The sequence below is a fragment of the Brachionichthys hirsutus genome, chromosome 16 (genome assembly GCF_040956055.1).
Source record: "Brachionichthys hirsutus isolate HB-005 chromosome 16, CSIRO-AGI_Bhir_v1, whole genome shotgun sequence".
NCBI lineage: Eukaryota > Metazoa > Chordata > Actinopteri > Lophiiformes > Brachionichthyidae > Brachionichthys > Brachionichthys hirsutus.
This window is the reverse complement of record NC_090912.1, coordinates 4,254,089-4,268,738: the sequence shown is the minus strand read 5'-3', so window position 1 is coordinate 4,268,738 and position 14,650 is coordinate 4,254,089. Positions and strand designations below refer to the sequence as shown.

General features: G+C 42.7%; 2 protein-coding genes across 2 annotated transcripts; both read right to left on the bottom strand.

The window, feature by feature from the left end:
- Positions 1-789: 789 nt before the first annotated feature.
- Positions 790-4,306, bottom strand: mief1 (mitochondrial elongation factor 1). Its single transcript, XM_068750110.1, has 5 exons — positions 4,192-4,306; positions 3,745-3,898; positions 3,432-3,612; positions 2,808-3,079; positions 790-2,588 (listed from the first exon to the last, which is right to left on the bottom strand). The coding sequence occupies exons 2-5, from the start codon at positions 3,889-3,891 to the stop codon at positions 1,749-1,751; spliced, it is 1,440 nt and encodes a 479-aa protein (XP_068606211.1). The 5' UTR covers positions 3,892-3,898; positions 4,192-4,306; the 3' UTR covers positions 790-1,748.
- Positions 4,249-11,639, bottom strand: si:ch211-256m1.8 (uncharacterized). Its single transcript, XM_068749785.1, has 6 exons — positions 11,199-11,639; positions 10,983-11,117; positions 10,716-10,928; positions 10,470-10,563; positions 8,639-9,941; positions 4,249-4,498 (listed from the first exon to the last, which is right to left on the bottom strand). Exons 1-6 carry the CDS (start codon positions 11,637-11,639, stop codon positions 4,249-4,251), a joined length of 2,436 nt encoding a protein of 811 aa, XP_068605886.1.
- Between the last annotated feature and the right edge of the window lie 3,011 nt (positions 11,640-14,650).

Below are 14,650 nucleotides of genomic sequence, written 5' to 3'. Positions count from 1 at the left end.
TCATGAGCATAAACTAGGTCTGGAGACGGTTTGCACACAAAGACCTACTGTGGATACGAATTTAGTTACAACCAGAACAAAAGCATTTACATGTTGAAATAAATGCAAAAGAACATTCAGCACCATTACAAATATACAGTAAATACAAAAATAAGAACCCGTTTCCCCATTATCTTATTAACGGATTGCAAATATACAAATGGGGGGGGTCAAGGGAGCTCTCTAGTTGCATTTCTCTTGATACCAAGGCTAAAAGTCAGAACAAAAGCAACCAAGTTACAGGATAGGTGTTGCTTTTGTGACTTCCTGTCACCAACAATTCAATGAGCTCCTGAGCTGCAGACATTAAACATGGGCCTTCAGAGCCGCCATTATAACACGATCCGATCTGGTCTTCCATCAGACCATGATCTGAAAGATACACATGTGCGAACTATTTCCAATATGTAGACCTGGCAGGTTGTGTGTTACTGGCACCGTTCGCTTCATGGACAGTGCTAGACCTGACCAACAACACGTCTGGCTAGACGTCATCGAGACAGACTGGACCATGATCGCTAACTCCAAGCTTAGTGGGGTTTAATGTGGCTTAAGGTGTACACATACGTTCCAAAGTAAAGAACCACAGATGTGAGGGGGGGGGGGGTCACCGTTTTCCAATTGAAGTCAAAACTGAGAGAGTCGTACAACTATCTTCTTGTATTAAAGATCAATTATTATCAATTAGGACAAGGCTGAAAACAGAAATCTTCAGACCAAAGCACTTTCAGCATGTCCTACAGAGACGTGGACACTTTATAATAGAACACTGTGAGACAAAGCAACCGTGACGACAAAACAGTCAACAAGCAGCAGGTAAGAGACTGGAGGGGGAACCCTGTTGGTGTCAAAGCGCAGCTGCTTCAAACAGAGCCATCAGTCACACCAAAGTCATTGAATGATTACATACCATAGTGGAATTATACCGATCAAATCTCTGTTAACGGATGCGTATTCAACTTTACAATGCAAGAGTTTAATTTTGCTAATTAGAAATGCACAACATGTAACTCGAGTCCTTCCGTTTGGTTTCTAGTTTAAATAGATTACATGCAATCCGATTGTGCCTAATGTGTTTTCACACAAAGATCAAGCCACTGCTTTAATGACGTTTTCTGACAAAAACCTTGATTTTAAACTGCTCTGTCAAAGTACCAGTAATATTTCAGATTTGACGATAAATGGGACATGAACAGACCAGCTGGCTCGTCTCTAACCCAAGAATACAGAGTCCTTCAGGCTGATCAATAATTTATTAGCTGCGAGTTGGTATTCAACTTTACATTCGCCTCCTAAACCAGGACTAATCTCAAAACATTTAATGTCCATCCCCCAAAACTCTTCAGTTAAAACAAAAATGATCTTCACAACAGAGAGGTACATATCCGTCGTCACAGATCAATCAGAGTGAAAGCCTAAGAGCTGTGAATACGATTGATCCTTCACTTTCAGAGAGTTATTGAGCACTTTGTATGATCCCACGTATGCCGTGATCAAGACTCGTGTTTCAACACGACGGAGATTCTGCTGCTTTCATCGCGTGTTCACAGTGAAGCTTGAGAAGAGGAATGACGTGCTTCAGGATATTGAATGATTCCATGAACTCATTTTTCAGGAACCTTGGTTTGGTTTTGACGTCACCATTTCCCACAATACAGTTGGGGATATTTCAATTACCTACATTGTTGCTGTTAAGAGATACCAGGTCCTCAGGGATGGGGCCGCTGTGTCACAGCAGTTCTCAGCAGCTCCTCAGGATCTGACAAGGCGCAGTAAAGCGTGTAACCCAGCTCGTCCACTTCCTGTTCAGTCAGCTCGCAGAATAAGTTGACTTTAGGGCTCAGGGAGCAGGGGAGTCTCCCGGCCTCTAGGTGTCCAACTAGAGCTCGAAGCAGCTGAAGGAAGCGGTCGGCCAGTGCTTCCTGGGTCCAGTCGCCTTCTTTTTCACAAAGAAACAATATGGCATTGCTGAGCTGGCTGGCGTTGAGTTGGTTAAGGGTAGGGTTGAGTTTACACACGGCTTTCGTCACCTTCAGGCAGGTGCATCGGCATCCTCCGTCCTCTCGGTCCAGCGCCCGGAGTCGTGCCGTCTCGGCCACACGGAAGCTCTGACGCCACAGGTTTTCATGGCGCTCTGCGGCAAGTCGATGAGGTTTGGCAATAAGCGAGGTTCCCTCCTCCATCACGAGTAGTGGAAGGAAGTCCACATACAGCTTCCGGTCCGTCTCGTACTGCACCTCCAGGGTCAGCGTTTCTGAAGGAACCACAGGTCGTATAACATAATCGAGTACGCTCCCTATCGCTGGCCAGTTGATGGAGCCAGCCACAAGCTTGTCGAAGACCTCGAGGACCGATTTAGGGGAGAGGTAACCTCCGACCATGCACCGGTCCCAGTAGCTGCTGTTCCGTGGAAAATACTCCAAATTCTCCCTGCGGACAAGCCAGAAACCCGGGACGTTCATGATGGTGTCCTCCCCAGGGATCGGCGACCAGAGGTTCTTCTCCAAAATGAGAGGCACCATGAGCTGGGCGTGATCTGCTGTCACCACCTGGAAGATGGAGGAAAGACTTCAAACGATCAATAATGGATATGTAGGATAAGAGCATGGCAGGCTTTAAACTTCAACAGAGAAGCTTTTCTCAAAATGGCCGAAATCAAACTGGCAGTCTGATGGCTTAAAGACCAAGAGCTAGAAATATTTGAATCAAGTAAAATCAAAACTCATACGTGTGTCCACAAGTAGAACCAAATGTGTGGAACTTCATACCTGCAGGTCATCATACAGACTCCCACTCAGGTACATCTCTCTGAGTGGCATGTCAGGAAGCTTGGCTTGAAGGAACACTCGGAGTTCAGCACAGATGTCCAGTGCTGCTCTCCGAGCCGTGGCCTGCTCCTCGGCGGGGATGTTCACGTTACACTGGTAGAACTCCCACAGACGTTCCTGCAGGGAGAGATGCATTCGAGCCCGGAGGAGGTCCGGCCCGGCGGCTCCGCTGCCTCCAACAGCAGCGCGACCTACAGCCCTTCGCAGATGGTCTGACGACATTAGACACAATTGCAAGTTAAATAAAACACATTTGTTTGCATGAATAACTCAGATAATGACTTATAAAGGGAGGTTGAAGGTAGTGTACTGCATTAAGTATTCTTCTGGTATGGATCTCAGTAACTCATGTATTTATTTTTTAAATACTAGAATAACTAACTACAGCACTACAGAGTCGATACCCACTGTGAAGGAAGAGCAAGATTCCTCCTAAAAGGCTCGCTGTCAAACAAATAAAATGACAGCTGGCTGAAAGTCTAAACCCAAAGAATTGTCAATAATAAGATGCATCTGTAATAAGAACACGTGTCACTAAAGAGGGCGCTGCGCGTCTTTCCTCACCTGGTTCAAAAGCATGTGAAGATGTAGGCAGAGACTGCAGTGACCTGCTGGCTGTGGCTTTCATGTCAGGGTTCAGTGCCCGCGGCGACGAACCCATCCAGGCAGGCTCCTCCCAGCTCCTCTTTCCCGTCTGCTCCATCTTGGTTGGGCTGGTGGGAGCACTAATGGCACGGTCATACATCTACAGCGCAAAGACGCAAGCACATTTTTGAAACGCTCCTCTTAGACAGGATGTTTGACTGTACTTGTACTCTAACATTCTATCTAATAAATACATTCATCATCATCATCATCATCTTCCCTTTTCGCTTACCCTTTTGACAGCCAGGGTTGCAATGCCCAGCATGGCCGCTCCTCCCACCCCCAACACGAGCTTCGCATTGGAAAGCATGAAGTCAATGGCCGTGCCAATTCCATTGTCGTCTTTCTTCCCTTTACGGTCTCCATTCACCCCTGCCATCCTGCCACTGAAAAAAAGTGTTCCAAGGAAGGTAATGTAACAGAACCGCACTGGCAGGAAGAGGACAGAGCAAATATATTTATTTGGTGCGTTGTGTTACAAAGCATAGTGTCAACAAATTATCACGTATACCCTGTGTGCAATTGAGACTACATTTCTCAACCAGCCCTGATTTGTATCCTACTTAGTGGGAACATAAATGTGACTCTACCATCATACTATTTTCCATGACACATTTGCCTTACACCACAAAATGTAATACCCACAATTCCCACAATGTTTCTCACTTTGTAAACATACCTGGGTAACACCAGATGACCTTTAGCACACCTCCAGAAGACCCCCGAACTCGTCTCCCTACATAAGCCCACCCAAACCGCTGTTGAGGAAGAACTGGCCCCTCTTCAAAGCGTCTTCCTTATCTTCAGGTATTGTCAAGGCCTGGCAGCGGCGAAACTCGCGAGCCACGGCAGAGCGATAGAAATTACGGTCAGTGTACTGAAGGTGACGCCCTGCACGGAGCAACGCCCGGTACAGCTCCAGCACAGCACTGTGAGACCAGCCGCCCATTAGGGACCACACATAGAGAGGGGGGACACCCTGACACCTGGGAATAGAAGACAAAGTCATCAGCGCAGCAAAGCGGCATCATCCATGTTAGTTCCCACTTCCCATACATCAAATTTAAAGATTAAACCAAAAGATTGGTAAAAAAAAAAAACATTTTAATCTGATGGACAAAATCAATCTTCAACGCCAAGTCTGACTCTACTTTCTATATGGTATTCCGAGACAATTGCTATACAAGCAATAATCCAGAACATTTTACATTTTTAGGACTTTAGAACTTTTACCACAATGGGTGGGAGAGAGACAAGAGTGGCCCACTGGGTCATTTAACTTTCCTTAAGTTTATGAAATGCACTTAAGCCTCCCAGTCTCTTGCATTGTTTTTACACAATCGGTCTCTCTTGAATTCTAAATTTCAGGATTCAAAATGTTAGCACTAGGCCATAGTTCATTCCTGACTTTTGCTGTAAAAGTTTTGTTCAGCGGGTTTCTACTGTAGACATATTACAAGAAATCAACATCTGAATGGAAGAAGTCTGCATTGTGTCAAACACAGTGTATGGACAGTACCGTTAACCATGCAAATGTCGTAAGTATGCTAGCTACCCATGGTCTTTCATTGTATACCTCGTTTCGACCCACTGTTATGTGGCAAGGGCCTCCACACAACGTAAACGGCTGGAAACATAACCTACCGAGGTTCGCTCGTCTTTAGAAAATGGCAGAGGACACTTATTTCGTCTATCTTGTTAGCTTAAACCGCTAACTAGCCGTTAAGCTAGGAAAGTGTTGACCTTACCTTTAACCAGTCTTATTTTCAAGCCACACTAGTACTAAAGCGCGAAAGACTGAGTGAACTTTAAAAAAAACAAAATCGTACAGAAAGTATACCAAATTAAACTTACGTTTGAGAAATTAAACAGCAGCTTTTCTCTTCTGACAGAGACAGGACTCTGTAACAGCCTGGGGTCAGCAACCACAATGCTAACAGGAAACCTTTTAGTTCCGGCGCACATAGTACATCCGGGTTATCATTATTCATTTTTCTATCTACTTTTTAAAATATAATTTTAGAATTTTTTTTTTACAATTATTATCTATTGTATAATAACATCCATGGTACATAATATTTATTTGCAATGGTAAAAAAATTAGCACTTTGCCGTAAAGCTTGTTTCATTATCTTTGATGTGTCAAATGTATGATGACATCCTTCTTTAGAGAATCCCTTACCTTGGTTTCCGATATTTCTTTCATAATTTTCCTCCACTTGTACTTCAGAGTAATTACATTTTTACTAGTCTTAACTCAAGTAAATTATCTGAATATTTTCGTCCACTTTTGGTATTTGTAATCAATCAAATTATATCCTTTAGTTGTCTGATATATGGTATACCCAAATAAATAATTATACAGCCCACTCGCCATTTTTAGGGCACATAATAATAATAACATTATTATTGTGATATTTGTTCTTTTGAGACTAAATAAAAGCTGATACTGCAATGATCAGAGGCTAACGAAAGCTTTCACTGATTTTGTAAGAAATTATTCCAGACATTGTCTTTTATTAGTTTTTAAAATAATAACAAACAATTAATGGGGTTTTCACAAAATTCCTTTATATACAAAGACAGTTTGACAGAAAAAAACTGTATGCAGCTTTTACTTACACAAATGACAATAAATCTATGTCAAAAGTCTGAGAAATTTATTGATATGAATAATTGATACTTTGACAGAAAATATTTTATCACCACAGTTAACAAGTCTTGAAGAAAAGAGGAAATGAAACTTAAAGAAAGTTTAATTTTCACATACATAACTTTACTTTGTGCTTTTTGCTAAATAGGCCTACATTTCAGACTTTTTTTTTTTTTTTTTTTTTGCCAAAGTGACAGCAGGATAAAGCTTTGATAAGGGTCATTGGGGAGGATTAAAATTCTCAATATCTGGATCACTGAACCATTTCTGTGCATCAGACATGTGTTGTATGTTCCTTTTGACCTCATTATTACAATGGCAATTCTATTTAATCCTTTTTTTTTAAACAGCCTCACAGAAAATGAACATATCAGTTTAAATATGAAAGGAAACAGTCAAAAGAAGATAAAAGTCATGAAAAATGTCCTGTGATGGTGAGTAGTGCATTGAAATCTAACCAGAACAATAAACTGACCTAACACGGCACCCCTTAATGCAATAATATTTATGTAGACACCATGATCAGGGCATATACTTCTTCCCTTTCATTCTGGGAATGATATGCATATCTCTGATATCATCATGCTGAAGAAGCCAACACAGGTAGCGCTCGGTCCCCATGCCCCAGCCACTGGTGAGGAGTGGTTTTACCTGCCGCATGTTGATGTACCACTTGTAGGACTGCTCTGGCACGCCATGGTGCATGAGGGCCTCTTGTACCATCTCAGCGGTGGAATGGCGTTCACCAAGACCCACAGTCTCACCCAACCCCAAGAGAAGGTCAGCAGCTTTAGCCTTTCTCCGCCCAGTTCCCTCCACATATGCCTGATAGAAGGGAACTCCCAGATGATCCATTTCAGTCAGCCAAACAGCACCACCATATTTTTTTATCAAGACCTGTTCTCCTTTGCGGGTCAGCTTTCTGCCAAATTGTGGTTGGTCATCTTGAACCCACTCTACGCAGTCAGAGGAGGGCATCATCGGGATGGCCTGGTCTAGAGGGACTCTTGGAAGTGGAGTTTTTCCATCCAATATATCCAGCATTGCTGTAGCATGTGTAAGTGTTCTGGCAGTGTTTTGGACTATGTCCGAGTGTTTCTTTAACATTTCCTTGGTAAGATGAGCCAAGTATCCCTCTGTTATGGACATGGCATTGTCCATGCCACCCAATAGTTCACATTCCACGTGGTAGAACTGGTTCAAGTGTGTGGTATCAGGGTCTTCTCCTCTAAAGCTGGGTGATATGTAGTATGTCCCAGGCAGGTTCTCCTGGAAGCGAAGAAAGTATTCAAGAACAAATTGCATTGAGTCAGCCAGGTACACGTCCTTGCCCAGCAGGTTTACAGAAATGGGTTCTGAGTCAGATCCCAGGCCCATTGGTGAGGAGATGGTGTCTGTGGTGATGGGAGTTAGAGCATAAGAGTACTGACAGATACTGTGGAAATATTCCACTGTACTGTGGAAAAGCGTGTTCTGAATCTGGAACAGGTTACGATACCACTGACTTTTAATGGCACGTGTTGAGTGAGACTGGGGGTCTCTCCATGAATGAGGAGGGATGCAATTTGTAATATTTTCATGGATCTCTTTGAGGGCCTCAGGGTCAGCAGCTGGACCATCCAGTGATGAAACATATCCTGGGTAACCTCGGAAGCATTCTGGTTGCAGAACAGCATGCTTGCTGCAATTTGGTGATGGTAACAGAGGAATCAACTTGGTATGAGCATAGTCAATCTCAAAGCCCTCAAAGATCAGGGCAACGCCTGTAGCTTTCATCCCCTCTTTCAGAAGTTGGGCAACTGTATACGTGGCTAAGATCAGCGCTTGATAGTCAGCCTCATCTAGTTTGAGGATGTCACTGGACAATGGTTTGCGTGGGACCACGACAGTTAGTCCCGGAGAGTTTGGGTATGGGGTCAAGAAGCCAACATGCTCATTGTCTTCCCATACTCTCCATTGTTGCTGCTCCCCCCGAACAATGCGACTGAACAGGGTATCATCGGAAGCGTCTCCAAAAAAGTCAAAGCATGAGGGTGCATTTGGTGTTGGCAGTCCATTTCTAATCTTGGCTTGAATTTCATTCAGTGCTTTATCATCCCAGCGTGGCCCACCTTTTGAGGTGCAGTACCCAGGATCATATGAGTGGAATTCCTCTTCACTGGCGAGATGAGGCTGCCACTTTGGCTCTATGCCATGAAGTGGGAGCAGTCTGATTTGTGCTTGCAGTCCAGGAGTTGGATTGAAAACTAAGGCACAGCGCTGCACTCCCAGTCTCTCACATAGCAAGTTTGAAACAGCTCTTGCTGCTTGTAGCATAGCCACAAAGTCAGGTATAGCCATCTGGAAGATGCTGTTTGCCCCACTAAGAGTTTTTCTAGTCAGAATGGTTGACCCAGAGATCCAAGGATTAGGATCAAGGTAGGCAACCAGCTCATCTGTTTCCCATATTACACAAGAGAAGCTCCTCATGGGCCTTAGAACTTCTACTCGTGATAAGCCATTTTTCATTGAAGCCACAAACATCACACCAGCATTTGTTTCAATGACGACATCACTCTTTGAATCCACAGCAACTACTCCTGCACAGATCCCTTTCAGATTTTCAGTCATCACTTCTCTGCTTGCCTGCCTGAGGCCATAGCCTTTGAGATGGTACAAACCGGCTATTTTCTGCGCAACTGTATGCCTCAGAAACACATCTCCATCTCCAGAACATGCAATGGCTACTTTGTCATCAGCATATATTCCTGCCCCTATTACCGCTGTATCTCCAACTCGACCTTTTAGTTTTCCTACTATCCCACCTGTGGAAGATGCGGCAGCTAACCCACCCAATCGATCAAAGGCCACAGCTCCAACTGTCTGAGGGTGGCTATTTTTTGAAGTATTTCCACTCTTGAGCTTTGCAGTTAATTCTCTGTAGCGTATATCAGTATAGAAATACTCGGGACCAACAGGCTTGTCCTTTTCCTCCAATCCTTGCAGAAACTCCTCAGCCCCATCTCCCACAATGAGAGAATGTGAGCTTTTCTCCATGACACACCTGGCTGCTTTTATTGGGTTCTTCACACTTTGCACACAAGCAACAGATCCTGATCTCTTTGAATTGCCATCTACAATGGTCGCTTCCATTTCATTTTTGCCTTCTTTGTTGAATACTGAGCCTTTACCTGCATTGAACAGGAAACAATCTTCTAGAGCTTCAACTGACCTCTGAACTGCATCCAGACTCTTGCCACCCTTTTCAAGAATTTGCGATCCAAGGGTTAAGGCTGTCTGAAGAGCAAATTCAACAACCTTAATTACTTCTTTGTTCAACATCATGTCATCTCCAGCGCCACCGTGGATAACCAGAGTGTAGTCTGAACTCATGCCGGAGTCAACAGTGTTTTCTTTGCTGTTTGGCCTCTTTTGAGTGTCAGCGTCTTCATTCTTTTTGTCAGCTTGATCTTGTTTCAGACAGTCAAGAGCTCCCATTTGACATGCAATGGCATAGCGAACAGCTAGGAGCATGACTAACTGCAGGTTTCTCCTCAGGTTGTCTCGAAGCTTCTCTAGTGTCAGAGCAAAGCTGCCTTTTCCATTTAGCACAATGCGAACTTTGTCTCTTTTCCCAAGGTAGGTTACAGCAAGCTGATTTTGGGCATAAACATTTCCTACTCCACAGTCAACACCCTCCAACAGATCTTTACCGGTGAGGTAAATGGATGGACATCCAAAGGGGTCCAAGAACTTCTTCAATGGATTGTCAGATGGCAATGAACGGCGTAGAGCAGCTACATGGGGACCAACACCGTGACCGTTTTTGGTGCTTCTGATTAGGCTTTTGTGTTCTAAAAATGCAACATGAAACAGGTGTAGAAGGTCAACGCTGTATTGAACTGTGTTGTCTGGGCAAACACAAGATGCCAAGGCACTGACTAACTTGCGAGAGTGCATGGTGAGTGAGTATGTAGGATCACATCGGCCATGTTTATAGTGGCGCATATGGGAAGGAGTGACAAGGATGTGACTGGATGCACATTCCCCAAGAGTCTGCCTCAGAGAAAGCTGCACAGAGAAGTTAATCCAAGCATCATACAAACCTCTCTGACCTCTTAGGACAGAAAGTACATCAGGATAGGCAGGCACATCAAACGTGAGAACTGGCTGCGTTGCTATTAATTCAGGGCATGGTTTGAATTTACTTATGCCTTGCAAGGGGAATGTTAAGGACAATGGACAAACAGAGAAACCGCTGTTCACATTTTCTGTTTTAGTTTGAACTCTGTCTAGGTCGGGAGTTTCTGATAGATCATACAAACGCTCAGTCACAAGCACAGCCACCATCCCATCCACCACACTGTGTTCAAACAGCAACCCAGCTGTGCTGTCCTTAAACACCACGAGGTTCAACACCTGCAAGAAAAAACAACAGAAAAATACAAATATCTTTTAGCAACTCTAATTATAGCAACAACATACTGTACTTGAATATATATATATATATATATATGTGAGAGAGAGAAAAAGAGAGAGAAGTACAACCTGTTTCTGATTCTGTCCAATACCTTGTCATAGTATCTCAAAAACGGACTGTCTTCTCCACCTCCCAGTTTGACGGCATTGAGAATATCACCCAGTTCACTGGGCCCATTGCACTCCTCCAGACAGAGTGTCAGCACTGCACTCTCCATCAACGCCAGCGATGCTGCTGTGTCCCCTCCTTTACTCACGATCTCTCCCCTAGTGGCCGCCCATGATTTCCGATCCAGAGCTGACAACTGGCAGATGACAGAGGGATCATTTTCCGCTCCTGCTCTGGGTTGATCGATCACCTGAGCCATCTGGTTATAGATGTCAACGAATGATCGAGCTGAAACTGGTCCACCGGTGTTGGGTCGCCATAGAATGTCAACAGGGAAAACACCTGCAGCACAAGTGATGATGGCATGGAGGCTATCTGGGTAGACCTGAAAATGAAACGGCAAAGCTACAGAATCACTCAGTGCACTTTAACAGTAATTTAACATCAGACTAACCTCAATTCTTACCTTAATCTCATCTTCACATCTGCCAGGAATTCGGCTGGCAGCGAACACCTCAGACAGTTGTGTGCACTCCATCGGCACACTGCCCTCCAGTATCAAGGGCTCACTGTACAACTTTGCTGCTGCCCAGAGCAGAGCGGCTGCCCTCCCCAGCTGGCTGGTCCGCTTCGCTTGGGGAGGCAGAACAGCTGGGAGGGTTGTGGAAGTGGGCAGGGGGTCCGCACAAGACAGCAGGCTTCTCTTGAACTGCTTTGTCACCCAATTTTCTTGGCCTGCAGCAATGGTTGCAAATTTTAAATGTGTCTCTCGTAGGAGCTCGCTTTGCTGGTCCATTGTGCTTTTGAACTCCGAGTAAAGGTCGGGACTCAGAGTGAGCTGCAGGACGCGGCGCACTTCTCCCAAAGTAGCATCCAGTTCTGGAACAGGGTAGTTGAGAAGAGCCATCCTTTTAATGGGGAGGGGGGGGGGTTGATTCAGAAGGGGAAAAAGAGCTAGAATTAATGTCATGTCATATTATTTATGGATGGTAGACTCACATGAAGATGACAGAAGAGATCCATGCAAATGTACATCAAGTTTAGTGCGTACAGTACATGTCTGGCAGCGGTCTGGTCTGATACCAGAAGCATAACAGTGTAAAAACACTTCCAAATGGACACAGAACTACATAAAGGGTCTTTGATGCCATAAAACAACACTTTAGTGCCAGACCCATAATTGAACTTTATTTCCTTAATCATGTGTTAAGTCTTAGAGCATCTACTGAGCGGTCTTCTACATTGGATCATCTTTGGCCCTCCATCAGATGCGGTATTACATTAGATTAGGTTCGATTAGATTTTATTCTTACCAGTTATAGCTGCATTACATTATCTTTTTGATCTTGTCCAACTCAGACATATAAACCCATCCAGGGTTGAGAATGCCTTGACTTGTTACCAGGTTGTGTCACACGTCTGCCCACTTCAACCAAATCCAACCAGGGGCCTTTTCATCTATTTCTAATGGTTCTACCTCTTTGCAAGCCAGAAATTCTCAAAAGTTTAAAGAGTGACATGTGAAGCCCATGTGATCCTCTAAAACTAACTCCATGTCTTCCACCCATTCTTAAATACTGTTCTGTTCTTCTGATGGCAGCTTCAGCCATGTTGTGTGTTTGATCTAGATAGCAGACCCATAAGTATAGCCCCTGTTCAGTCCAGGGAGATCTGTTCATTTGGTATATATGCCAAAAAAATAATGTTTTTCTAGCCCTTGGTTTAACTTCCTGGGCATGCAGCCCACTCAAAGAGCACAGGGGTGATCCTTCCACTCACTTTGAGGAGTGACGTCTTGAGGATGTCTTGAGTGACGACGGCTTCTCTCTATGGAGAGAAATTTGTTACTTTTTAAGCAATTAAACAAAAAAGGATTTGCAAACAAGACCATTATTATGTCGGATGTCTATCAACATCATTATTTTTGGTTGCACATCTTTTTTGTTTGGGCCAGAGGGTTGATTTCTTTTTTTTGCCATATTGCAGAAGCTTCTTCCAAACTAGAAACAAGGCCAAGCGGCGTCTAAATATTGCATTAATTTAATTGAAGATTATATATTTTACGCTAGCAAACTAATCGAAATAACTGAGATGAACTATGACCTGATGAACCCTCTTTGCATATTGCTGACATTAAAACTGAACTTGAAACCTTTCTTACAGCATCATGGACCTGTTAGAGTAAATCTCGTGTCAGCTTTAAATCACAAATTAAATAGAAAACCACAGTGCAATGAATTAGCCATGAAGTAGCACATGATCAATGTGCAATCCATCATGTGCCCCTTCCCTTTGTGCTTCACTGTAAATTTTTCTCACATGACCTTTCTTAATATTGTTGAACTAGTAAATTAATTATCTTATTAGGGTAAAGGCTGAGACCAGCACATGTCTCACTGTGTCTTTGAGTTTTCATAAATAAAATAATAAATAATATATATTATTATCATTTATTATTGTGTGTTATTCTGAATTTGATGGCTGGATCCAGGGTTTGCGTCCATGTGAGACAATACTCCCCTGGGTAAAGGGGGCTCCAGTAATGACTGATAACCAAGCTCATCTGCTCACACGTGAAAATAGTTAGTCGCCATTCCTTTGTATTAACCGGAGCTTGGCATTTATTGTAATTGGTTGTCAAGGAAACGCATCCCTCTCTGTATGCCAGTTGAAAATTAGATTGCTATACTGATTTGTCTCATCAGATCAAATTATTTCCACAATGCTACCTTTCTGGGAATACATCAGGATACTGCTCTTGTGATTCCAATAACTAAAATGACTGACACAAGCTGTATTAGTAATATCAACTCTTCTATGTTGAAGAGAGTAGTTTTTTTTTTATTACATTTTTTTAATTTAATAAGGGGGCATCGCATTGTTTTCCACGGGATTCCAGTCCAATTTTATAGACTGATAAAGATTATTGAACGAGATGTATATGCACACTTTAAGCACTAAGACCCATCCTGCTAAACACTGCAGCCCTATAGAACTAGAATGAGTTAAAACGAGTCAATAGGACTTTTCTTTTCTTTTTCTTCAATTTAAATCAACAAAAATCTAAGAAATAAATATTGTAGCTTCTTGCTCTTTTAAGATGTAGAAATATGATAGCTATCATATTTTTTTCATGCTGGATACTTTTTTAAATTTAGTATTTAAGGTTCAACGTGCCAATGTAACATTGCCATTTTATTATAAAGACAACAATACAAATGTGTTTTTTATGCTCATGAATTAAAAATGATTTTAAAGATTAAAAAAAGAATAAAGTGATCAAAGGTATATAACCTTATATATCCTTGTATTTATTCTTTATTACTTTTTACAAGTTACATTTTCTTTAATCGCTGAAACACACACTACACTTATGAGTATATTATTTATTTTCCACATTATTCATACATATTTAAAATCTATAAACTTACCTCAGGAAGACTTTTTCTCTGAGACCTGACCAGTTGGTAGGACATGAAAACAGGCAGTGGGAGGAAGACTTGGTCAAAATGGAAATCACAAGCACATGTCTGTAATTCACAAGTCCTGATACCAATTAAACCATTTCGACCACCCCCTCTCCACCTCCACAATTCTCTCCAAAACATGCAATCTCTCTCTCTGTCTACCTGTTTCTCTCCTCCTCAGTTTATTCATGTGTGTCACATATTATTACGTCTCTACTGAATAGTTAAACTTAATGGAACCTGAAATACATGGTAATACATAATGGATAGATACAGTTGTTATTAAGGTGGGCCTGGTATTTACCTTAAAGGGGGCAGATCCTGGAATGCTGGTGTGAAGTACAGTATAAGCAAAGTGTTTAAAGCTGAGGAATTAGAGTCCCTCAACAATCTGTGGCTCTTGTTGCAGGAGATAAACACTAACTGAAATATAAATTAAAATAACATTAAA

Excerpts from the sequence above, each read along its gene's own strand:
- mief1 (XM_068750110.1), bottom strand. The coding sequence starts at position 3,891 with ATGGCAGGGGTGAATGGAGACCGTAAAGGGAAGAAAGACGACAATGGA. Across the intron at positions 3,080-3,431 it reads TTCACATGCTTTTGAACCAG|ACCATCTGCGAAGGGCTGTA; the intron begins GTGAGGAAAGAC and ends TAATGTCGTCAG. Across the intron at positions 2,589-2,807 it reads GTCTGTATGATGACCTGCAG|GTGGTGACAGCAGATCACGC; the intron begins GTATGAAGTTCC and ends TCCATCTTCCAG.
- si:ch211-256m1.8 (XM_068749785.1), bottom strand. The coding sequence starts at position 11,639 with ATGGCTCTTCTCAACTACCCTGTTCCAGAACTGGATGCTACTTTGGGA. Across the intron at positions 11,118-11,198 it reads GATGTGAAGATGAGATTAAG|GTCTACCCAGATAGCCTCCA; the intron begins GTAAGAATTGAG and ends TTTCATTTTCAG. Across the intron at positions 10,929-10,982 it reads TCTATAACCAGATGGCTCAG|TTGTCAGCTCTGGATCGGAA; the intron begins GTGATCGATCAA and ends GTCATCTGCCAG.